At 36.7% G+C, this 26,073-nt stretch overlaps 2 protein-coding genes across 2 annotated transcripts; one reads left to right on the top strand and one right to left on the bottom strand.

Annotated features, from left to right (window-relative positions):
- Positions 1 to 13,300: 13,300 nt before the first annotated feature.
- LOC149017653 (inositol-tetrakisphosphate 1-kinase 3-like) lies at positions 13,301 to 22,398 on the top strand. Its single transcript, XM_089151982.1, has 10 exons — positions 13,301 to 13,899; positions 15,443 to 15,524; positions 15,794 to 15,826; positions 18,519 to 18,639; positions 18,818 to 18,910; positions 19,270 to 19,389; positions 19,487 to 19,663; positions 21,322 to 21,377; positions 21,470 to 21,554; positions 21,668 to 22,398. The coding sequence occupies exons 1-10, from the start codon at positions 13,703 to 13,705 to the stop codon at positions 21,799 to 21,801; spliced, it is 1,098 nt and encodes a 365-aa protein (XP_089008108.1). The 5' UTR covers positions 13,301 to 13,702; the 3' UTR covers positions 21,802 to 22,398.
- Positions 22,399 to 22,739: 341 nt separating this feature from the next.
- LOC149017654 (uncharacterized) lies at positions 22,740 to 26,007 on the bottom strand. The gene is made up of 3 exons (XM_089151980.1): positions 25,596 to 26,007; positions 23,122 to 25,496; positions 22,740 to 23,030 (listed from the first exon to the last, which is right to left on the bottom strand). The coding sequence occupies exons 1-3, from the start codon at positions 25,777 to 25,779 to the stop codon at positions 22,953 to 22,955; spliced, it is 2,637 nt and encodes an 878-aa protein (XP_089008106.1). The 5' UTR covers positions 25,780 to 26,007; the 3' UTR covers positions 22,740 to 22,952.
- Positions 26,008 to 26,073: the final 66 nt, after the last annotated feature.

A 26,073-nucleotide genomic window follows, 5' to 3' on the forward strand; every position in this document is an offset into this window, starting at 1 on the left:
CTTCCATTCTAAATTTGAAAAAATAGGAAATTATTTTTAACGTTTATCTTATGTATCTAACAAGAGATTCTATTAGATGTACAAACATGTCCTTTCATTGGACCGTGCTACTGTACAGGATCACACGATCATAGCATATTCTTTTTCTAATAATCTCATTGGTTCTCTTTAAAAAACTGGACATGTCTCTATCAGTGTCACAATCTGATTTATAACTTTTCCTGATACCTTGTGAAACACGTGGCTAAAGTATTATTTTTAATCCGATGATTAATAAAGTTGAAGGCAATATTTTTATGAAGTACTTCGATTATTTAGTTATCTTAATCCAATAATTGATAGAGTTGAATAGACCATCAACGGCTCCTCTTGTAATTAAGCTTAGAGGGGTTGTTCAGGTTGGCAAAAATTCAACACCTCATAGTATTCTCAAAGGTCAGGGGTAAAATTATCCTTTATATTTAAATTATATATAATAACTAATCCCTTCCTCATCCTTAGTACCATGGAAAAAAAATCAATGTGCACGTAAGCTGGTCCGGGCAAACCTCAATTGCCACTAAAAAAAATACTTATAAGTTTTATCCTAATTTTTTATTTTTCTTTTCTTGACTTATCATTTTAACATGAACAAATAAACTTGTGCGTGAAAGACTATTTAAGGAACCCCACTCTTTATTTGGGAGAATTATGAGAGCTATCTATTTTCCAAATTCCACATTTATGGAAACTAGGTTAGGAAACAATCCTTCATAAGGATGGAAGAGTATATTGGAAGGGAGGAAAGTGTTGATCAAGGGACTGCAGTGGAAGATTGGCCGAGGAGATAATGTGGAGGTGTGGACCTCAAAGTGGATACATGGGATTGATAGAAGGAAGATGATAGAACCTTTCAACCCGATTGGGAGGAGCATTCAAACGGTGGAGGAACTTATATATTCAACCTGTAGAGAGAAAATGGCATAAGGAACTAGTTGAACAAAATTTTGAACCTAAGGTAGCCAAAGTTCTTTGAAAAATAAATCCATCCATTTTTTCAAGTGAAGATTGAATGTTTTGGGCTCGGATAAGAAATGTATTATTTTTTAAATATGTTTATCACCTCCTTATGAACATACAAGATGAAGAGGAAAGACATCAAGCACCATCATCATGGGTGAATACATGAAACACAGTACCAACTGAAGTCTCGAAGGAGGTATGGAGTTGCAATACTTTACCTAAGATTAAAAGCTTCTTGTGGAGAGCAATGGCAAGTGGAATGGCGTGTGATAAAGGTTTGCAGAAAAGGCATATAACGATTGATCATTCTTGTTTGTGTTGTGGATGTGAAATGGAAACAGTAGAGCATGTCCTTGTCCACTGTCCCTTTGCAAAAACAGATTGGTTTGGTTGCTCTTAGTCCGTTAAAATTTGGTTATACCAATAAGATGACTACTGCTGATTGGATTCATAAATGGAAAGATTTTGATGGGATTACAAGAAGGAAGGAAAAAGGCTAACAACCTTGAGCTTGTTTCTTTGCTAAAAGACAATCGAAAGGCTGCTCCACTCATCGTTCAACCTTTTCTCTATGATATCCAAATCCTAGCTTCAAATTTTTCCTCTAGTTTTTATTCTTATGTTCCTAGATTAGCCCATGGTGTGGCTGATAATCTAGTAAAGGAGGCTTTATCAGGGTCGTGTTTGATAACATGGCCATGTTCCACTCCGTGGATGGATGATTCGTCTTGAATGAAAGTTCTAAGTTTCCAAAAAAATAAAATTGTTTCCCATAACGTGATTGGTATCACATGAGTGGTTTGGCTTCAGTGTTGTGCATTTAATGAGCAACACTGAGCTTATGAATGGTCCAGATTTAAAGTGGTTGTTTTTCTTTTTTGGTTTCAATGGTCTAATTCAAAAAGTGAGAAAGAAAGAAAAAAACAAAACGGGTGATCAAGATTCAACAAAATTCATTCACAGCATTCGTAGCTCAGTGTTGCACAGGATTTTATTGCGGCAGCACCCCCCGATTGGCCCACAACAAATATCAACGGCCGGGGGGCTATGATTTTTTTATTAAAAGGCAAGTTTCCATCACATCCCTGGCATCATTGGGCCGGGATTTTTTTTTTTGTTTGGTGGGGGCCGGCGGGGGGGGGGGGGGGGGGGGGGGGGGGGGGGGGGGGGGGGGGGGGGGCGGGGGGGGGGGGGGGGGGGGGGGTTTTTTTTTTTATTTATTTTTTATATTTATTTTTTTTTTTTTTTTTTTTCCTTCCTTTTTTTTTTTTCCTTTTTTTGTTTTTTTCCGCCCCCCCCGGCCCCCCCCCCCCCCCCGCCCCCCCCCCCCCAAAAAAACCCCCCTGCCCCTTCTGGCTTTCCCCCATGGTATTCCACTCACATTGTCAAGCAACATGAGCATATCTTTGCCTACTTTTTTCTCTTTCTCTTTTTTAATTTTTAATTTTTAATTTTTATTAATTAAAATACTTAATTAGAGTTAGGATTAAGCAACCTTTGTATTTAATAAATCTTATTTCTTTATTCCACAAAGAAATCTACCCTTTGGTATTTTTATAACATTAGATTTCTTCTACATCGTACTTTCAACCTACTTATCTATATAAACTATTGCAATTATTGAAGTTCCTAACCTTCCATCCTTTTCCTCTTTGTGACATAAATAATTTTGAAAAGGCTTCTCAAGTTCATGGTTTTGAATAAATTTATGTTTACAATAGAATATAAATAAGGAATATTCAATCGAATCTTTTGGAATCAAATAAAATAAATAAAGAATATTCAACACTGCTAAATTATAATTATAAACCTCATGAGTTTGTTACCCAAAAATCCAAATCAAATTATTCCCTCCTACCATTGTTAGGCTTTAAGTTCTCTCCATTCAAATACTTTTAGTTAGGCAAGTTCTTACTCATTACTTCATTAGGAAACATATATAGTGGGTTTCCAGCATTTCACATCTTCTTTTTTCTTGGATTGGATGACCCTAGAATAAAAAGCAAGATTATGCTTTTATGATTAGGGTTTCCTGTTATGATTGACCATATCTGATTCTGATGGTTCAGATAATGTAGAATTCTACCAAGCATATGCTTCCAGAAAAGCTCTGGAGTTTCACCATGCTCATGCATCTCTATCTGAAGAGAAACCCAATTTAGTTATTAGTCCATTATCAACTTTATAGAAAAGGATTTGAAGTGGCTGCTATGGTTATTAAGTCTCTCTGTTGTTATCCATCTAGGGTAGATCCACTCATAGAGTCATAGGGGAAAAAGATAGAACCTAACCCCGAGGGGTGGCTCAGTTGGCAAAGCCCAACGCTCCTACCAGTAGGAGGTCGAGTCCATCGAATCCCCGCGGCGGGGCGTGAAGCCCCGCCTATATTAATTATATAAAAGGCATCTCGAGGATGTAGTCGTGGTGCGCGCAAGCTGCCCCGGATGAACCTCATTTCCTAAAAAAGAAAATAGATAGAACCTAATGAGAATTTATTTTGAGTTAATAACAAATGTACCTAATGAGAATTATTTGAGTTAAACAAATGTCGATCTTCGGTCATTGCCATTGATTAAACGGTTCATGACACGCGATAAACATAGAAAATAGTAATGATGCCGGAAGTGAAATCCTCGCATCACTATTGCGTTTCTTGTCGGGGCTGTTTGTTGTCATTTATATTTGTGAGGGGCCGGTTTTGTCTGGGGGGAGGTCTCAAAAGAAAATGTACCAAGTTCCCTTGGGGACAATGGTAAAGTTTCATCATATACATTTAAAAAAAATTACAAAATTATCTCCCTGAAGATTCAGTTGAGGTATGCGTAAGTTATCAAGACAAATATTGATTCAAAAAAATCGTTATAAATGCATGGTCGGTATTTTGCATTGACTTTAATTTGTCTCCACGTTCTTTTATTTCAATGCAAAACTAATAAACCCTCTAACAAGATATATTTTTCTCAAATTTTCCCATTCAATATTTCCCCTAACACAAACATATTTTACAGCAAAATAATTTTCCATGACCAACAAGAGTATAAGGCATAAATACAATACTTATTTTACCAATAAAAAAAAGATGATTCCATTACCATCCAAAATTGAAAATAAAAGATTTTAAATTTGATTTGATGTTTGGTTTGATATTAACTTTCACATGATATAAAAATCAAACAAGCAACTCAACAAATGGAGTGTAGAATGCTTCTATCTTCAACTTGAATACAATACCATTGACTTAAAGACCCACAAAGAAAATTGATTGGAAAATGATTTTTAACCATATAAAAAATTATAAAGTGATCTAAGTGTTAGTTCAGTCGATAAAAAATAATGTTTAATAATATACACGAGATCAAGAGTTTGAATCTTCTTTAGATCTGGGGGCAAAATTCAACCTTATATTTAAATTACATTTGAAAGCTACCATAACGATGTAGTTGAGAACTTGAGACGCGCATAAACTAGTCCAGATGAATCTCAAATTCAAAAAAGAAAAATGCTAGTAATTTGCACACCTTGGTTGGTAATGGTGTTTGGCAACTTGATTTATGCATTAACTACTCGTCATGTATTAGCATTCTAATGTTGAAGTGTTGCTTGTGGGGAATGTGGTCCTTGCATGTATGCGTGGAACCAAAAAAAACATACGAAGAAAAAAAATCATAAAGTGATATTTTTCGAATGCAACAAAAGGTGCCCATTCGCTCTTTATATGTAAAAGTGTAGCGTACACGTTTTCCCACAAATTTTTTCATATTCTTTTTGTCGGGACACAACTATTTTTACACCATTCACTGTATGGCGTGTGCATATTATCTCAAAACACAATTTAACGGGCATATTTAATGTGTTTACCTAAAAAAGTAATCCTATAACGTACACATCAATTGAGAAATATTAATACGAAAATAATTTGACAGTAATTTCCGTGCAACTTACAGTCCAACTCAAAACTTTTTTAGATTTTACCCACAAAAAAAAAAAAAATCACCTATGCAAAACGAAAGAATTTTTTGTCTCAATCACAAGTTACGATCTAAACCATAAGTTGCACGGTTATTGCACAACACCTAAGTAGAACTCTAATATATTATCTATTATGGAAACTAAATAGTCAAGGCCAAGAGTGTGAAAGGTCTTATTCTATTACTGGTGTATGCATCATTTCCCATTCAATGATGTAACAAAATTCATGTGGTCCTAATTGAATAAAGTTGATTTGTTTATGCTTTATTCCTAAATTTCTTGGAAAATTTGATGAAGTTTCTTCATGAGTATTCAATTGAATCTAGTTATCTGACATGGTTTTCATTTTTGTTGTTAGCAAATTTGCAAATGAGACCCACCTAATGATAAATTACACTCATCTAGACATAGCATGATATAAACACCTTTTAGTAGTGAAACAGGCCTAAATTTTGGTAATTCTTAATTGATATGAAAACCTTTCCATTAGAATCTTTTACAAAAGTAGTGTGAAATGGGGTTTATTTCGTTACATGAAATCGAAATCTCTGGATTCACATGGATTCACAAATAGGAGATTTATACCTGTTTGGTTGTGTGAATCTTTGGATTCATGAAATATAAAGATTTACCATTTTACACTAAAAACATGAATCTATAGCTTTATAGGCATGAGGTGAAATCTCTGGATTTCACTCATACTATAAAAGCATTAAACATTTGAACCATGACTCAATAAATGTTTTTCAGGATAAATTTATAAATTTCATTCCAAAGATTCATGATAACCAAACAGTTAATTTTATAAACCATGACTCCAGAGATTTGAAATCTTTAAATTTTTGAAATATTTAGACTCAAGTAACCAAACATGTCCTAAGAAAATTCTATGGAAACATATACCCAAAAGTAGTTGCATAAAACATGTTTTATATGGACCTCTTTTTTTTTTTGGAATTGAAAACGCAAAAGCAAAAACGAAGTCATAGAATAAACTTACTTATAGATAAGAATCATTATTATAGATACTTCAAACGCGTTTATATTAGAAGTTTTCACCTTTTTGAATTGTCAAATAAACCATTTTTTATATAATTTATAGTATTTTAGAAAAAAAAAAAAAACCAGATAAATGAACTAATTAGTTGAATATATCAATAAGTAAATTTGCATTGACCATCTTTTAATTATTAATATGGATTTTAAAGTTTCTAGGAAATAATCATTATATTTAAACATTATTTTAAAAAATACCAAATAATATTTCACTTTGAAATGACATCAAAATAGCCATATCATGAGATTCATGAAAATACTTTATATGGTCAATATGAATATAACCATTTCTTAAAGGGGTGGAAAAATTCTAATTGATGTTAACGTTTTTTACATGAGCCCCTCCATTTTCTGGAAAACCAACAAATATCCTTTATTGAAAATATTTTTTTAATTTAAACATTAAATTACCTTAATTACCATATTACCCTCAAATGAACGGCCAGAGCTTTTATGGCCCCTAAATTTTCATGGGCAACTAAAATAATTGTTAAAAAACCTTGCAAAATACCATACTTAAAATCTAAATTATCTTTAATTAATTTAAATATCCCAACATACCCTCAAATATGTACTTTTTAACTTTTTTCATTTAATCAAACAACTCCCCCCACCCCCTGAATCTGCGTCGGCTTGATATCAACATGCCAAACTTATCAATTGGCTAACATTGATCAGAAGCAGTGGTACCCCCTGTTGGGCTTTTAAAAAAATGCAAGTGAGATACATTTGCTTTTCTCAAATGTCTCTCCGTGTTTTGGTTGTTGGCGATTATTTTAATTGATGGCAATTCATTTTAATTGTTAAGGTGATTATGATAATCTGAGGTTAACTTGAGTATGATGTGTTTGTCCATTAGGGGTTTTGAAAATAAGAAGTTCAAACATTACCATATTTGTGGGTTTTAATATGTTCATATTAAAATTAGTTTATAGTCCTAAGTAATGGGGTTAACGGTGGATGATATATTTGCTAAGGTTTTTATTTAGAGAAGGTAAGTGACTTATTATCCCAGTGAAAATGGGTGTAGGTGGCTCATGTAAAACTCTTGACAAACTGAAGTTCGAACGTTACTATATTTGAGGTAATATTGCCCTATTAAATTTATTTAATAAACCAAAGACACCTAATTTTTAAGGTTTTTTTAAAGTGTATGTTTCCCAGGAAAATGAGGGGCTCATGTAAAAGCTTTTGAAAATGAATTTCAAAAATTACCATATTTGATGTAATATGGTCACTATTAAATGACATCAAAATAGCTATACCAGTAAGGGGATTTAGGTGAAAAGTAGTTTATATGGTCTTGATTTGAAGGGTATATTGTTTTCCATGAAAATGGAGGGGGCCATGTAAAAAACTCTTGATGTTACTAGTTTCATCACCATGAACCACACACATATATTTACAATTACAAAGAGAGATAGAAAAAGAGATAATTGTATATTGAAAATTACATGGATAAGGAAATGGATAGAATAACTATTGTAACGAGTAAAAGATTCACCTTAATAAATAATACAAAGTTGATACAAAAATCCAAATCATGATGTTTAATTCACTTTGTGTCACGTCTTTAAGGAAAAAAACACAAAACTTATAAGCAATTGGTTTTGATATTTTCTTTTTGAATGCAACTTTTGAGATCCATATTTTATTAGAAAGCATTTTCTTCTATTTTTTTATTATTATATTATTATTTACTTTTTACGGATCTTTGTTAAGTCAATACCACTATTAGAACAAAAGCCAAATTAACCAACTGGGTTGGTCCAAGTGATAAGCAGCCTGGTCCGCTTAAGCAAGATTTCAGTATTGAAACCTTGTGGATGCAAAAAATCCCCGAGAGACTCACTGACCACAACCAGGTGTGCGACCCAAGTCGAACACCAGATTAATCAGGGGCAAAGCCTTGGAAACCGGGGTTGGCAACCAAAAAAAAAAACAAAATTTATCTTTCCCCCAAAACTGCTGAAGTCTTCCATTTCCTTAATTAGTATAATTTTCCAGCAAATAATGTCCCCCAAATAAAACTTCTCATATATGAATGATTCAATTAAATAATTTTCGCTTTGCAGGATCAATCACCTATCAATATTCAAATTCAATTGCAATTGTGTATTTCTCCATTATCGATTGGCCACATTATATAGTTATATAGTTTAATTTTCAACATTTGATGTACTTATTGATATCCTACGAGTGCATAGAACATTATTTATATTAAATGTTAAACTTAATCTATGATTAAAATACTTAATCTAAGAAACAACATATTTTATGACACAATTAAGCATGTCATCCTTGTCCCCTTTAAGTAGATAAGATTAACTTCTCTTCTTTAATCCAAATTCTCTGCAGGCTAAGTTGTTAAAAAAGACAAATAGTCAAACAAATTAAGTTTATAGAGACTGTTTTATAACATACACGCGCTAACTAACATTTGGCTACATGCTACATCTTAGTTGTTTAATTTTATTTTGATACATTGAGCTTTTTAATATTCTTTTTAAAAAAACCTTGTGGTCTCAATCTAAGGACATGAGAAAGAGATGTTTTATGTCAACGAGAGACTAGGCCCAAAATCTTGAATCTTTTTGTGTTGTCCCTATCAAAATTTGGTTGTGCTTTGGAGTGAAAAAAAAAATTTATGATTTTGCTTTGAGTGATAATGTGTTTGAAATGGACTAGAGAGTTAAAAGATAATTTGTTAGAGAAAGTTAAAGTAATGAAAGAAGTTATTTAATGACATAGGTGCCAATAAGTGTATGTATATAATGGAAAAAATCTTCTACTGTGCACATCTCCCTGCTGTGCAAAGCAGTGCGGCACTACAATTCGACACGTGGTGTATTCTTAATAAATGGCTCAGATTATAAGGCAGGGTTTTAAGTGAAACTGATCCACCTTATGACCCATTTAAAAAAAAAAAAAAACCCGTTTTAGTGACCTGGTTAGAAGTAAGAACCATCATTTGACTCAACCAAGCTTTCCTTCATATGCTTATCATTAAGTGTTACTGAAGGATTATCCTCTGCGTTTTCTTCTTTCTCTGTCTTCAGGCCTGAATCATGCTGATTAGCATCGACTTCAATATGGGATTTATTTTCCTGCTCTGACTCATGTTTTGCATTCTCTACATGCTGACTATGAGTCATTGTTTCAGACATACGGATCTTGGAAACAATAAATGGGGTTTCATCCATATGTTTCTAATTTGTTCCTTTTTGCTGCTCGAGCTATTTTGTTTTCCGTTGTACTTTTGACAATGGACGTTTAAATGTCCCTCAAAAGTAAGTAAATATATCCGAAACATATAAAATGCAGTGAATCCTGCTGTGGAACAAGCGATTATTGCGAAAATAGTTGAAAACAACCAACTATCATTAAGAACAGAGTATGTATATATACAAAAACGAGTTACACAGTTTAGATTACATGGAGTTCTAACAAAAATCAAGATAGAGAAACTGAATCCCAGATTTTAAACGAAATGGGGCTTGGTCTGCTTGGAGGAATAAAATATTCACAACCAGAACCCCATATTTTGAACCCCATATTCAGAAACGAAGGACCATCAATCAGAGAGCTTCGGATAAACAAATTCCTCCAAAGGTACCATCCATTAGCCATATCAACTAGTGTGGCGGAGAGGAAGATGAGAATCAACCTCAAGGGAAAACAGATCGATTGCTCGAAACCTAGAAACACAACAAATCGATCTCTCTACACCTACGAACACAGTAGTCTCCTCTTCTTTTATCTAAAACTGCTATTGAGTCGAGAGAGACATTCCTCCTTTTCCACCCGCACTCTTGGGCGAGACGGGAACATCGCCCGGTTGGGGAAAATCTTGGCATCCATATTTAGAAGCGGGTTACCAAAACGGACTTTTTTTTTTTAATGGATTATAAGGTGGGTCACTTTCACTTAAAACCTTACTTTCTAATCTAAGCCGTTTATTAAGAATACGCCACGTGTCGAATTGTGGTGCCGTATTGTGTACAGCAGATGATGAAGTGGTTATTTCATGTGACTATAGCACCACAAAACAATGTTTTTGGCACCTATATTATATAAAAAATGAAAAGAAATGGAATACCATCATAATTGATGCTTTTGTGTGCATTGTGATAACCTTCAATGTGGTAACATTTAATGTTTTTTTCTTATAAATATAATTATTTCATACGATCAAGTGAACGACTCTTCAAAAGATTTCACCCATTAGCTTCCTACTTTTAAAATAATAATCACCTAGAATATTTTGTCCTTAAAGGAAGGAGCATACCATCTCATCTCCTTTACTTTTTCTCACTCTATTCCCTATTTTTTTATTATTTTGAACTCCTTTAACCTACATTCTCGTTATCCCCTCTATTTTATTTGCCAGTTGGCTTACATCTTCTAATTAGTTAAGTTTGTAGATATTGATTGGAATTACATATATTTTTTTTCATAAGATAATGAGATCATATGCAAAATATAGAATCATCATAAAAAAAAAGGTAGATTATAATCTTTCTGATGGAAAAATAATGACAGTCATGTGCATTAAGGATTATGAAAAATAACTAGTTCTCTTCCTATAATTCTACTTGCAACCAAGCAATTTTGACTACCTTATGAAAATTGGAGTTGACTACCCATTTAATCTTCCGACAAACTCTTTTAGGTGGACTCTCCTTTTGCTAGAAGATCCGAGAGTTCCTTTGTCCCCAAATATAATACACAGTGGCTGTCATGCTGAACTTCTTAACCTGGTTGCAAGATGATCACTTGTGAAGTGCGCGAGCATCTAGTCTATCTCCTCCTCCCATGAGTGGTTTGGATGTGGTGAATTCCCAGTCGTGGATGGTTATTTATAGGGGGCTTGAGCAAAATTAGGGTTTAATCCCACATTTAGACTTGGCCGACCGCTTGGGGCTGGTTGGGTCAATCAACTGCCTTAAGCGACCATCTCATAGTATTTTTCAATACTTGAGTGCTTTGCTCAACCGGATGATCCCCAATACTAACTTAACCTTAACCAACAGGTGGCGGGGGGTTACCTAAATCACGAGCATCTTCAAACTCAGGCTGACTCAGGCTAGAGATCCACCTTCCTAGTCCATCAGGGTTTCTATTGGATCTCCTTTGGGTTTCCATTATGATAGGTTCTTCATTGGTAGAATCTAGATCCATGGACTTCAATCTAGATAGTCCACAGCTTATTCTGGTTAGAACTTTGGATAATTGGATCTGCAATACATATCTTGGGTTAGAATTACGAGGGTAGTTACAAGGACAAAGTGCATTATTTCATATGCCAATTGCATATTATCAATTAGGTGACCTACCAAATAGTTCAGCTCCAATTGATTTTGAGGTGGAGATGCAAGCTTTCATCCAGATCTAGGACGTGGTGGGCTAGGTTACTGTCTCTCAACCCCAAGTGGAATGTTCATTTGTGCATGCTCGACACCAATTTTCTGTAACTCACGTCTACTAGGTGAGGGATTGGCGCTAAGGGAGTCGATGCTCGAAGCTACAATTGACTCATTGTTCAATCAAATAATGCTTATTGCATACAATTTCTACAGTAAACAACAGTCTTGTCACCGTTAGATGTCAGTCGAGTGTTGGAAGATGTTCTTGTTCTTTTGTCTCGGCTTTCTTCTTGTGTCTTTGTAAACATTCCAAGGGCTAGTAATGCATGTGCTGATGCCCTAGCTTGGAAGGCCATGTCCATACTTTGTAGGACATTTTAGCTGCATTCCTCTCCCGGGCTGCAGGAGGTTCTCTTAGTTGGGTGTGTAACAGAGTAGTTTATTAATATAATTTTGTTTCCAGTAATGCCAAATTAATTGTCGCTGGATGCACACGTCCAGTTTGGTTGCCTGAAGCGTCGGGAAAGTTTATGATGCAATCCACTTGGGAGGCAGTACGAGAAAGACGAGAACCAGTTCCTTGGGCGCATCTCATTTGGTTTCCGTCTAGTCAACCACGATTTTCCTTCCTTACAGGATTGCCATCAATGAGAGGTTGCCGACACGATGCCGTCTAATCCAGCGAGGTATTGATTTGCCATCATAATGTGTTTTATGTGGTGTGGCTCCAGAGAGTGAAGATCATCTCTTTTGGGCATGTAGTTTTTCTACTATAATTTGGACTCGTCTCCTTCAACTCAATGGCTTCAATCGTGACATCCTCCCTACTTGGCGTGAGGAAATCAATTGGTTGCAAGAACACTTGAGAGGCCCCTCTTTGATGCAAGAGGTAAGAAAATTCTGCTTTACTGCTGCTGTATACCACATATGGAAGACTAGAAATCGTTATATTTTTCATCATGAGAGACCGGCTGGGCACCGTTTTACACCATGTCATCACTCATCAGTGATATTCGTGCTCGTTTCTCCCCATCATGCCGTCGCGTGGAAGACACACCATTACATCGTCATTTTTTTGACTTATGGAATATTGAGGTCATCTTCTACCATCCCGTGGAGCGGCCTTTAATTTGGAACTGACCGTTTGAAGGTTGGGTTGCAAAAAGGTTGGGTTGCAATTAATTGTGATGGCTCCTTGGTAGGACAGCGTGGAGGGTACAAAACCTTAGGACGAAATTGTCATGGCGAAGTCCTTTTTGCCATAGCCGAAAGGCTTACTACTAATAGTGTGCTTCGAACGGAATTAATGGAGATTGTTGTGGGCTTCAGAGCTGCGTGTGAACGACAATATGTCGATGTGGAGGTACGCAGTGACTCTTTGCAAGCAATTAATCACATTAATGATCCTATTTATACAACATGGTTAGTTCGTGATTTATTGGAAGAGATTTGGGGGCTTTGTGTTGGATTCCGGACTGGGATGGTCATATTTATTACTTTTTTTTTTCTTTTTCGGGGGTTTGCCAACCTTGGTTTTATAAATCGATGGTTCGACCCGCGTCGCACACCTTGCTGTGGTGGGTGAGTCTCCCAGCGGGGATTTTTTTGCATCCATAAAGATTCGATACCGGAACCTTGCTTAAGCGAACCAAGCTGCTTACCACTTGGACCAACCCCGTTGGTTTTTATTACCGTATTTAAATTTATTACAATATAAAACGCATTTTACCGAAAAAAAAAACAAAACTTTATTTTCTTGGTGAAAAAGGTTCAGGGTTAAATAAGGAAACGGAAATTTCAGATTGTGATTTGTGAAATTGTGATTCTGTGAAGCGTAGCTTCCATACCCACTTCTGCTACTATAAATGTAGCATTTGCTCAAGCGTCCACATCCATTTTCCCTCTCTCACTCTCTCACTCTCTCTCTTCCATGCGGGGCTGTGCCTGGTTTTTGTATTCCTAATCTGTGGTCTCTGTTTCACTCATCACTGCTAACCAACTACTCCTTCCGTTTCGCCTACCTCGAAGTTGTGCTTAGTCGTCTGTTCTAGTGGGGTTTTTACGACTTTCACTGGTCCAGACTGTAGAAAACATCAAACAATTAATATAACAAGAAGGCATCATCGACACCTTCGGATTCGCTTTTCTGGTTTCTCGTTTTTTTTCTCTTCTTCTTTTTTCTCCTTCTTGTTTCTTTCTCTCGTAATTCCTCAGATAGATAACTCACAAGCCAAGCATTGAAGGAGGAGCGTTTAAGAATTTTTGGATTTTAGGGTTTTTATTCTGAATTTGATCATCTCTTTTCTCTTATGCCCCCTTGTGGGATGGCCAAGGGCATCATGAGATTGAAGGGGGATGAGGAAGAAGAGAAAGAAAACGAGATGAATTCTCCGTTGTATTCGTTTGGTCTTGAGTTTTCGCATCCGCAGAAACTCGTGGTTGGATACGCTTTAACGTCGAAGAAGACTAAGAGCTTTATGCAGCCCAAGTTCCTGGGATTGGCTAGGTAATTAAATCAGTTAATAAATTTCAACTCCAACTTTTCGTTCGTTTCGTTCGGATCTGTTGACATTCTGATGCATTTGCATGGTAAAGTATATGTTTGGAGAAAACTGGGAAATCAGTAGTACCAATTTGCGATTTCCGGGAAGTTGTAGTTTGCAGTTACCTTTTCTTACACGACATTTTTTGGGTTATTGTTCAAACCATTGGCTTCGGCGGTTATGCCTCACCTGAAATTTGAATTTTTTTTGATCAGTCTGAAATTTGATTACTTGCAATTTATTCCTTTAAAGACGAGAAACATTAACAACGTTTTACAATCATTGAATAAACATGGTCTTCCTGAGCTATCCATCTCTTATGCCATTTACTGGTTGTTAAGTATCAGATCAAATATTCAACTTATATGCATTTTGGCTTGCGTTTCATGGAGTTAATTAGTCATGCAAAACTAGCTCCACTGTCCCGACCAAATATATTCACCGTAAGTTATTTCTCTGTATATTTCTGTGGAAGGATATACATCTGTGCCTCTGTTATTTTTCCCTGGGGGCTGGAATTCTTATTTGATGATTACTTGTAGACAGGAGGTTATAGGGTATTCAAACCCTTAATGAAAAACCTTTGGGCAAAATTTCTCCTCTAATGAAGTCCATCATATCTATGGAACTAGATTTCCCATCTGTATTGTATCAATGTCTAAATTATGCTTATGCTAGCATGTGATTGCTTGTAGACAGGAGGTTATAGGGTATTCAAACCCTTAATGCATAGCCTTAAGAAAATCCTTGGGCAGAATTTGTCCTTTAATGAAGTCTATCATATCTGTGGAACTAGATTTCCCATTTGTGTTGTATCAATTTCTAAATTATGCTTATGCTAGCATGTGAGCCTGCTTGTGACTTTCAAACATTGATACTTAAGTTATGTATGCTTGGTTTGAGCAAATGTTCTTTATATGTTTCTTTTTATTGGGCTTTTTTTTCTTCATTTTGATATGTATATATTTTAAAGGCTATTCTAATTGTGCAGATTTTGGAATGAGCGTGTTAGGTTTTTTTCCTCTTGTATCTCCATGGGTGTTATATGCATTAATTTTCTTTGTTGTTTAATTTGTTATTGGTATTGGGTAGTGGTCATAAATTTGAAACCTTTACTAGAAAATACACTTTAAACGACTTGTTCAATGTGACTAGCAGAGGATCTTCTACCTTACTTGGCTGATTTAAATTCTCGTTTTGGGGCATTTGAAACCCTCAAAGCTTTCTTTTGCCTTCCCGACTAATGGTTTTACTATTGCAGAAGATTTTAGTTCTACTTTTTCCTTATACTCCCCCCCCCTTGGATTTTGGGATGGGGAGAGAAATCTTAATAGTCTCTACACAATTAACAATCTGTTCGGTTTGCTATAGACAATTTGAAGCCTAAAATGATTTCTATCATTCTTTTTCTCTCTCTCTTTTCTTCTTTTACATTCATTTTCTGTTTGTCATAATCTCCTGCCTGTCCCTGTGTACACCTAACAATAGTTATCATAATTTGTGCAGGAATAAGGGGATATTATTTGTTGCAATCGATCCAAGCAGACCAGTTTCCAATCAGGGTCCTTTTGACATTGTTCTGCACAAGGTCAGTAAAAATTTGAAGTTTCTTTGTTTATCTTCTAGTTTTCTGAAAACCTAGTATGGTTTATCTGGTGTCAATTTTATTTTCGTGGAATTTTTCTGTTGTTGAACTCTAAAATCATGCTTATTTAAAATTTTATTTCACTTGTTCATTCTTCAATACATATTATTTTTTCTTTTACTTTTTATGTCCTGCATCTTACTGGGAAAAAAGGAACTTACTGACTAGGGATTGTTATTATAGCTGACAAAGTTGTATGTTTCTTTTTTCAGTTACCAGGGAAGGAATGGCGCCAAAAAATTGAGGTTAGTTCGTCTAAACTTTGGTACTTCATCTCTGAGCTTAAAGTACTTATATTTTTAAGTTTGTGTAATTAAGTGCTTCCCAAGCAATTGTCAGCATGTATGGTTGTACGGTGCTTAATTTTTTTGGCTGTATCCAAGGTTTCAGGTGAGCAATGACAATGCTGTTGAATGAGTAGATATCTTAAGGCATAAAACTTATATCGGTCTGGCATAATTTGCAGAATACTTGTTCTTTTCTCCATCATGAATCATGATCAGATAGTTGAGGTCAAAGCCTCAAGAATATCAACAAGTGAGGACTTTTCTTTGAAATTTTCTCTTTTTTTTGCCCAGTTTCACTAGTATTGCTAATCATCTTTGCAAGAAGAGGAAAAAATAGTCCATTGAGTCAGTTTACCAAGTACCACCTTATTTTGTTACCTCGGGTTAAATGTGGATGACTTGGTAAATCCTACATAAATAAAATTATGTCGTTGCAATTGATCAAGGGCCAATTGACTAAGATCTTGATCAGAACCAAGCTTAGAACTGAAAGAAAAGGGTCTCTTGCAATTTCAGCAATGGTTGTCCTTGGGGTAATATTTAATAAGGGACATCTCAAAAGAGGTCCCTTGGATGTCTGTTTGGATGGTATGATAACGAGGGATCAATGAGGCAGTGTGATGGCTTTATAGTCAAAACAAGCTTTTAGATGAAAATAGCCTATGGGATGGTGGTCTTAGATAATAAGACTATAAGAGATTTTCTTGAGATGGTGTAATTTTCTTGAGGTTTGAAAGTGGGATCTCTGCCAACAAGATGGAGATTATACTCTGAGGGAATGTAGGTAATGTTGTATGGCAGTGATCCCCACCAAAGGATCTAATTGTGGGATTGGGCCAGCTTTGGATTCTGGCTTTTAGAGCCTGGGAATTTGAAAATTCAACAACCAGCTGGTTTGGGGATCTTGAGTATATAGAATGGGCAGCAATTGGGATGGCAGGTCAATGGGGGTATGGGGGTTCCGAATATGAAGCTTGGTTCAGTCCATGATGGGCTACAATCTTGATAGATTTTGTTATTTTTTTTTTGGGTTGGGGTGGGAAAGAAGGGTGTGTGTGTGTGTGGATGGAGAAAGTAAGGGGTGGTGTTTTCTTGCCTAGGCCAAGTCCCCAAGACTTCCTTGCTTGGCAAACCAGTAGAGCACTGCTTGGCAGACTCTGTTGATGATGGAATGTCACGTACCTTGATAACGGCTTATGCCTAGGCTGAACCTCTGATGTTCACCTGCTTGGCAAACCATTCATTTACTGCCTAGTGGTCTCTCTGAGAAGAAGGTCCCAGTCCAGCGCTGCCGACTTTGTTTCTTATGAAAGCTTACTTAAATTGAACATCGATACTCTTCCCTTGATGGGGTTATAAATGGATGGCCAAAAGCCTTACAAGTCATAATAGAAAAGGAGTTAATGAATCAATGTTACTAGAACTTGTCCTAGGAATTAATTTATAACAAAAAACAATTCTCCCTTCCATTTGTGGAGAATGAGGATCCTAATACACTTTGAAAAATAGTAAAAAACTATCCTGCCCTTACAACCCACATGGGGCATGCATTGATTTGGATCAGCTGACCAACAATCTGAACCAATCCTTACCTAATTAAAAAGACTGAAAAATTGAAAAACCAGCTATGGGAATACTCTATCCTACTACTACTGGACAGCAGCCTCAGCAGCTCTTCTTTGGCGGCTTCCTCTTGAGGATGTAGGGCTTTATACCTGCATCATCAAATCTGATATTGAGTTGTATGATTTTGAGGCAATTTGATCCCAATGTTATTCTTTAGTATTCTCAAAATTAACAAGCTCCAGTGTTCACTGGCAGGGCTGCCTGCTTTGGCTATGTCAATGTAAACTACATTTAGCTCTCAACACCTTGTTGTTCTCATATATATATATATATATATATATATATATATATATATATATATATATATATATATATATATATATATATAAAACAAGATGCTGTTATCTTCGTCTCTTGTTAGGCTTCACTGTTGATACCTGCATGAAGTGGGAATGGAAGTCCCCATCTTATTTTCAGCTGAGCAAAACAGGAAGGATTATACATTCATGTGACTATCATGTGACTAATGTGTACTTTATACTAGATTACTAATTTTATCATGAATGATTTACTTGGTACTTTATGGCAAGGCTTCTCCTGCTATGACCTTGTTCCGGATGGTGTAGTTTCACCTTGATTGATGACCACTGCTTTCCTTTTTTATTATTTGCACAATCCATCACTAATAACAAACAATGGTGTCATCAATTTGCACAAGATCTTGCGTCCTTTAAAGTTAGTTATAGTTCTCCTTCTTACTATTAGACTTATAGTTTGTTCCTTACATCTTATGCCAACGGTATATCAGCATAAGTTGACAACATTTTTTTTAGACATTCCAGTTTGACATCTGATTTGTTTCTTTGGCTGGATTATACAGTGCTTTGTTTATGATTATGTACCCTGAATACTTGTAGTTTTTTGCCTTTTAGTCAAACCTTATCTGATGTTTGACTATGTCGTAGCTGAATTAGTTACACACTGATTTCTTTTTGATTGGGTGTGGATGAGATTTTTAGTTACTCAATTTTTTTTGGTTCTGTGGTAAACTATTATTACTTACCCCTGATTTTCTCTTCTGAAGGATTATAGGCTCAAACATCCTGAAGTTACTGTCCTTGATCCTCCAGACGCCATACAACATGTACACAACCGCCAATCCATGCTCCAGGATGTTGTTGAACTTAACCTATCGGATTGCTATGGTAATTTCGTAACCATTTCCCTAAACAATAAGATGTCTATGGGTGATAATAATTTATTTGAGCTTATTGAATCTGCTGTCTGGTGAAAAAGTTTGTTAGGATCAGTCTTTCATGCTAGATCTTGCATACATTTAGTAATGCTGACAAACCTTGAATTGGTTGTTGAGTGCTTTTGTAGGCAAAATTGGTGTTCCAAGGCAGTTGGTTGTTAAAAAAGACCCATCATCCATCCCTGATGCAGTTAATAAAGCTGGGCTGATGCTGCCTCTAGGTGAGTTGATTTTGAATTTGTCTATCCAAGTTTTCTTTCAGTTTGACTGGCATATCTTTTAGAAGGTTAGGTTTTTATTTTATTTTATCTTATTTTTTTTAATGTTACCAGAATGCAGTATGCGTTTAGATAGTAGCATTATGAGGCCGGAGAGAGAATTTATTACCTGGTCTGTGGTTTGAAGCCTGTGTTGAATAGCTTTTTACCACCAGCTTATGGTGGTTTTGCCTTTGATTTTAGTCTACTTATATGGCAGTCACATCCTGGAAACAGAGCATTACTCATCTTTTTTTTTTTTAATTAAATTCTGATAATTCTTCTTGATTGATGACTTTGTCTATACTTGATTTCTGTATCAGTTGCAAAGCCACTGGTTGTTGATGGAAGTGCGCAATCTCATGAACTATCTCTTGCATACGATCAATTTTCCCTCTTGAATCTTGAACCTCCTCTTGTTCTACAGGAGTTCGTCAATCATGGTATGCCTTTGGCATTAACCTAGTGAAGTCATCTCCTTCAGTTAAGCCATCATCTTTTGTGAATTCACTACCCATAGCTTTACTTGTCTTGTTGCAGGGGGTCTTCTCTTCAAGGTTTATATTGTAGGTGAAGCTATAAAAGTGGTTCGGCGTTTCTCTTTACCTGACATCGATGAACGTGAACTTTTACACAGTGCTGGTGTGTACCGTTTTCCTAGGGTTTCTTGTGCTGCTGCGTCCGCAGATGAGGCAGATCTTGATCCCTGTGTTGCTGGTGAGTCCACTGAGCTTTGAAGTTGGTTTAAGATTTCATGTGTGGCTGTGTATAAACATGATCAAAACTTCAGCTGATAGCAATACTTGTGCACTTATACTACTGAAGTGTTGACTGTGTTTTATACAAATGAATACCGAAACTTGTCTTTGAAGTTTGTGAATTTGCACTGGGGACATTTAGGATCCTGCTTGGTCAGAAGTGAAAGAAAATAAATTTTCAGTTGTAGAATGAAGCAAAAAGAAACTATATTTAAAGGCTTTTAGATTTTTCTAAAATATATATTATTGAAAGTAGAGGTCATGAACTATAGTATTAAAAGGGGATAATTACTGTTGTCCCCTTGTACTTTGATTTTATTACTACTTTATCCCTGTACTTTTTAAAATTGCTAATCCAACCTTTAACTTTGTCTACAATTACTAATGCCCCCTTACCGTTAAGCTCTGTTAGTTTACTGATGATGTGGCATCTATATATTTTTTCAAAATTCCAAAAATAACCGTGCAATTATCTTTTTACTTATTTACTCTTTTGTCAATTTTTATAATACTACCCTTAATTAAATTTGGGAAAAAAAATTAATATTGCCCTTAATTAACTATGGAAAAAAATCAACTTTTATTTTTTAAAAAGAAACCACCGAATAAAGGAAAGATTTGATTTTTCTTCTCTAACAAGAAATCATCAAATAAAGGAAAGAAGTAATTAAATAAAACTTAAAATAGAAACTAAAATATTAAGAAATATCAAATTTAATTCAAAGTTGGAAATTGAAAATCACCTAATATATGCTGATAAATTTCCTATCAATTAGCATCTTATATGCTAATTTGTTTGTAAAACTTCTATCATTGTAATTATGAAAAAATTTAAGTGGAATGTGAGAGTTTCAACAACCATAAGTATGTGGTCCCACCAAATCCAAAACTAATTCTAAAATATAAGATTTTAAGGATATAATTGACTCAATATAGTTTCTATAAATGAGGGTAATGCCATTTGACTTCTTAATTTTAATGAAGGGCAAAATAGACATTTCATATTTATGTTAACAGCCACTTAACACCGTTAGAAGTGAGGGGGGCAATAGTAATTTCATAAAGAAGGGGGGGGCAATAGTAATTTCATAAAGAAGGGGGGGGCAATAGTAATTTCATAAAGAAGGGGGGGTTTGATTAGTAATAAAACCAAAGTATAAGGGGGCAATAGTAATTATCTCTATTAAAAGATCTGGTGTATACAACGTAGAGAAGGTGAGAGGAGAACAAATTTTCATTTAGTATGGATATTTGGTATTCATCTGAGTTATTGACAAAGCTTCATGTTGACCCAAAAAAGCAACTGTTCATGGTAAGGGTAACAAAATTTTTATGATCAGCGCAAACACCCCCCCCCCCCCCCCCCCAACCCCAACCCCAACCCCAACACACACACTCAAACAAATGATAACAATCAATAAATTTGTCCTTCTAATTTAATTCAGCTGAGCATTAAATGCTACTGAAAGAGGGTGTCTTGAAAGGTGCCTGGTTGAGTACACAAATTGGTATTAAAAGAAGGAAACGAGAGAAGAAGCTCCAAAACATTCTATAATAGAATCAAAGAGCATTTCAGTTTAATGAAGTAGCTTATTTACTCCATTTTTGTGCCTGCAGAACTTCCCCCACGACCTTTACTTGAGAGACTTGCAAGAGGGCTCCGACGTCGGCTGGTAATATTACTCTCTTGTGGTGTTGAAGAACTTTCATGTATTTCATGTTTGTTGGTTTTGATTCTTGGTTCTTTTTGTGCTTTACCATGTAGGGTCTTCGTCTGTTCAACATTGATATAATTAGACAGCAGGGAACAAAAGATCGCTTTTATGTTATTGACATAAACTACTTCCCTGGCAAGTGAAATTTGATTCTTGTATCTTCATTTATGTGGTTGCATGCATGATTGTGTTCCTCGCTATCCCACAAAAACCTGCATTTTGCTGACTGGATGTTGAAATTATTGCAGGCTATGGGAAAGTGCCAGACTACGAGCACATATTCATAGATTTCCTCCTGAGCCTGGCACAGGGAAAGAAAAAGAAATTGTCATCCATGGAAAAGCATGGAGATATTGTTGCAAAATGTTACCCAGAAGTTTAAATGTGTTTTCACAGGAATATTTTTTGCCCCATCTTTTAGTTTAATGTACAGCAATCCTGTATAACCTATGCTTGCTGCTGCAAGGGTTTATTCAGGTAAAGGTGGAAGATGGTTTTTCCCATTTAACTTGGGCTATTTACCAGCTGGGTAACGACATGCCCTTTACAAAAGCTTCTGCCATGTACATTGAAACGTCTTCAATAAGCTTCGAGTTCTCTTCAATTGCTTAAACTTGTATCTTAGTCTCAGTTTTTGCCGTCTGTGTTGCATATTATGCCCGCTCAAGTCAGTTCCATATGGATACTGGTGGCTAGTTTTTATATTCGGATGAGTGGTTTGAGGTGCTACACTACGACCAGCCAGCTTGACTTTCACGAGGTGGCTGTGCACTAAAATGGTGTTACCCTTTTTAGTTTACGCTCTGAAACTGCATATGGTGCGGTGCGTAAAAACCTATCAGTGGATTTTCTGATGATGCTTCTCATGGTTTCTAATGCGTGGTTGGAGGTAGGCTTTTCTCCTAAATGTGTGGTGGAGTCACGAGAGTGCGGTACCATCTAACCTCCTTGCAGTTCCAAGAATTTCTAATATCTAGAGTTTCTTCTTGTCTTTAGAGTATAATCGTCTAGATTCTGAAGGTGCTTAAAATGCCAAAACTACTCCTACAAGATTGTAGTGGCAGAGCTGATCATCTGTGCTTGATTGTGTCACCTAACACCAGAGTAAATTGAACCTTACAGTTTTCTTGCCATGACTCTGAGGCTTAAGTTTGCCTTTTGACAAGGGACTAATAACGTTTGTGACAAAAAAAAAAGAATAATAATATAACAGCCGGACTTTCCCAAGTCGGACTTTCCCAAGTCACAAGTTGAAAAATGTTTGTAGGACTGAAACTCTTGACTTTCCATTCATGCCTTCAGTTCTCCCAAGTATTGGGAGACAAAAGAAGGGTGCTGTGCGTGGCTGGCTTTGTTTATAGAGAGAACAAACACACACACCATGAAAAGAGAATGCATAGAAATAGACACATGAAAACAGCAGAACGCTGTTATCATTTCTTTCAATTGAAAGGTTCAAGATTACATGTAATTGCGCTAAACTAACACGACACGTGAATCAACAAAAGCCAAAGGTAAATGACAAGATAATTTTCAAGGGGAAGTAGCAATATGATTCTTGATCCTGCTTGAACGCCTGACTGGTGTAATCACTTCCTCTTCTCCAGATTTCTGCAATAAACAGAAAAAAGCATTAGAGCATGTTAGTGTAACATACGTTTACTTAGATTTAAAAGGTTCTTTTGACTAAGAATGAACTTACATGTTTGCTCTGGAATTTTTCATATGTGGTAAAGCTACCATACGAAAGGGAACCAGCAGAGAACTCTGATGCAGAGGTCAAGGATTCCCTTTTGACGCTTCTCCTCGGCTTCCTTTCCTGGCTTTGAACTTCATTTGTTCCATCTGAGGCCTTCTTGCTACGGTTTGAACTTCCCTGCAAGGTACTGTTTCCCTCTGATGGACTTGACTCACTCACTTCCTTAACCTCTGCCGGCCAAATTCTTCTCTCCTGATTTAAATGGTCACTGCTAGCAGAGACTGAGCACAAGCTCAACTTCTTGGCTGCCAATTGCTCTACTGACACTGCAGCCACCTTGGGAGCTTTCTTCTGTTTGACATAGAGAAGGGCTGCAATCAACAGAGTCAAGACAATTGAAGAAATTCCCATTACTTGTTTCTCTGGAAACCTATAATTTGATCCTTCAAGTAAAGAAGACTCTTGTAGATCCAGACTAGGCGTACTTCCATGTGAATAATCTGAACCAGCATCATTTTCCTCCGGTAAGCCCTCTTCTATAACAGGATTCATATCCAGAATCTCTGGAAGTAGAGGTGCTGGCTCATCAACCCCTGTATTAGTAGTCTTCTCTGGGACCTCAACATTGGTTGGCTCAATGTTGTTATAAGAACCAAAATCACCTTCTTCAAGGAATTCCGAGTCCTCCAGAACAGGACTCGTATCCTGAACCTCTGGAAGTAGAGGTGATTGTTCTTCAACCTGTGTGTTGGGATATTTCTCTAGGACCTCAACATTGGTTGGCTCAATGTTGTTATAAGAACCAAAATTACCTTCTTCAAGGAATTCCGAGTCCTCCAGAACAGGACTCGTATCCTGAACCTCTGGACGTAGAGGTGATTGCTCTTCAACCTCTGTGTTGGGATATTTCTCTAGGACCTCAACATTGGTTGGCTCATTGTTGCTAGCAGAACTAAAGTTCCCTTCTTTAAGGACTTCCCCTTCGTCTAGAATTTCAGACTTCAGATCCGAAGCCTGTACAATTACCTGAGGTTGTTCTTCCGACTCCACATTAGTTGGCATGACCACCATATCTTCTTCCACATACTCCACTGTTTCGATATCCAGGGTTTTCTCTCTTCCATCGCAATAACCATAATCTAGATTATGGTATAGGTCAGCCAAATGCTTTTCATCCGAAGAAGTTGAATTAACAAATTCAAGAGGACCCGTCTCTTGCATTTGGTTTGGAGAGGAAATCAGTTTGGACAGATACGAAACAGAGCTGGCTGACCAGACTTTTACATCTTGGGAAAACGCATCAAACTTTGCTTTTGCAAATTCAGCTATTCTTGGAGGGTAATCAAACCTAGAGATGGCCTGACTTTTAAACAGAGGAGAATAATGGACTGGAGTGTCACTTACATGAAAGCACAAGCATGCAACCACGAGAACCAGAAGAAGAGAGACGGACTTAGATCTTGCCAACAAATGCGGCTTTTGAGTCTTACTAGCTTGGAATACCTGGTTTTGGTCTTGAGTAATGTCTAGTTCAGGTTCAGAGAAAAGGTTATCATTTTCTTCTTCGGGCATAATCTTAGAGGAAACAGCATCCTCGTATTCTTTCTCTTGGCTTGGAGACTGAAATTCTTCGCTGGTTTCAGTGTCTGAACTAGTTTCGAGGGAGAAGCTTTCTTCAAGTGGCTTTCCCTCTTCTGGGTCATACCCTTCATCTTTGTTTAGGTAAACTTCAATCCGTGGATTGGGTTTGTAACGGAGGAACTGTGGCCTTGGGGAGAGGAAGTTAGTTTTTGGATCGTAAGGAGGAAGACATGGATCCATGTCCACAGGGGACGGTGAAATACAAGACCTAATGCATCTGGAGTCCATAGTTCTTGGCTCTGGTGAAAAGAATGAGTGATCAAGGGTTTCTGTAGGTACCTCAGGATTGACAAATGAACCTCTGATAAAAGAATCATGATCTTCAGGATTGGCAGCAACAGTCGGTTGGCCAAGAACCGGAGTTGCCACAGTCGCATCTGATTTTCGAGGGGTTTCGAAATGTACCTTAGAACCCAAGATGGTTCCTGACTCTGATCTAGCCTCTTCGGTTAACCCAGACTGATTTACAGCCGAGAAGGGAGACTTTCCACCAGAAAATGTTATAGAAGTTCTGACAGCTTCATTCCTTTCCGTCAACACTTTCTTTCTTGGTGATGAATTAATTTTTGAAGCGGCAGAAACCGTAGGGGCCATGAAACTCTTCCTTCCAGGTGAAACGGCAGGAGATCTTACTCTTGCTGGCTTCAGACTCTGATTCTTTTCATTCTCCTTCTGCTCGTAAGACACCCTCAAGGATGCCAAACCCTCTCCATGGCCTGAGTTCCTCGACGAAAAATCTGCATTTCATGAATCAAATTACAATTAAGATAACAAACTTCAACACACGCATGGAAACAACATTTAGATAGTGAGAAAGGTTGGAAAGATTCTTGAACCTGCAGGACTGTTGGGAGGATTGACCGGATTGGAGCTTCTGGGGTTCCGAACAGTAGATGATTTGGTGAAAGGATCACCGCTGAAACTCTTTCTGACGCCACTACATTCTTGGGACCTCGAATTAGGGTTCGTTCTGCTTGAAAAGAGAGCCGATGATCTATTAGGGCTTGAGGAGACCACCATGATTCCCTCAAGAATCAAACCCAGCAGAAGAAAAGGAAATTTTATTGTGTCTTGCTCTGCGGATGGAATGATTGGAGCACTTCAGCGGAGGAAGTAAATGAGTTGAGGATATCGCGGGATGGGTTTCAGAAACCAGATCGTTGTTTGATTTTTTCACTTCTGAGAGAGATTGGTTCTATTTTGAAATGCAAGTGACCGTTGGAGTACAAAATGACCGTTTGAGAAGTATGATTTAAAACTAAAAGGAAAGTTTTGACCGTTGGTAGTATCCTCAGGCCCATTTTATTTTATACC

The sequence above is a fragment of the Hakea prostrata genome, chromosome 4 (assembly GCF_041222555.1).
Source record: "Hakea prostrata isolate BN-2017 chromosome 4, UWA_Hpros_2, whole genome shotgun sequence".
Lineage (NCBI taxonomy): Eukaryota > Viridiplantae > Streptophyta > Magnoliopsida > Proteales > Proteaceae > Hakea > Hakea prostrata.

Bases quoted from the DNA above. Each gene is read 5' to 3' on its own strand.
- LOC149017653 (XM_089151982.1), top strand. From the start codon at position 13,703: ATGCCCCCTTGTGGGATGGCCAAGGGCATCATGAGATTGAAGGGGGAT. The intron at 13,900-15,442 runs GTAATTAAATCA...TAATTTGTGCAG, and splicing joins AAGTTCCTGGGATTGGCTAG to GAATAAGGGGATATTATTTG. The intron at 18,640-18,817 runs GTAATTTCGTAA...GTGCTTTTGTAG, and splicing joins TAACCTATCGGATTGCTATG to GCAAAATTGGTGTTCCAAGG.
- LOC149017654 (XM_089151980.1), bottom strand. From the start codon at position 25,779: ATGGTGGTCTCCTCAAGCCCTAATAGATCATCGGCTCTCTTTTCAAGC. The intron at 25,497-25,595 runs GTTCAAGAATCT...CATGAAATGCAG, and splicing joins TCCTCCCAACAGTCCTGCAG to ATTTTTCGTCGAGGAACTCA. The intron at 23,031-23,121 runs GTAAGTTCATTC...TGTTTATTGCAG, and splicing joins AAAAATTCCAGAGCAAACAT to AAATCTGGAGAAGAGGAAGT.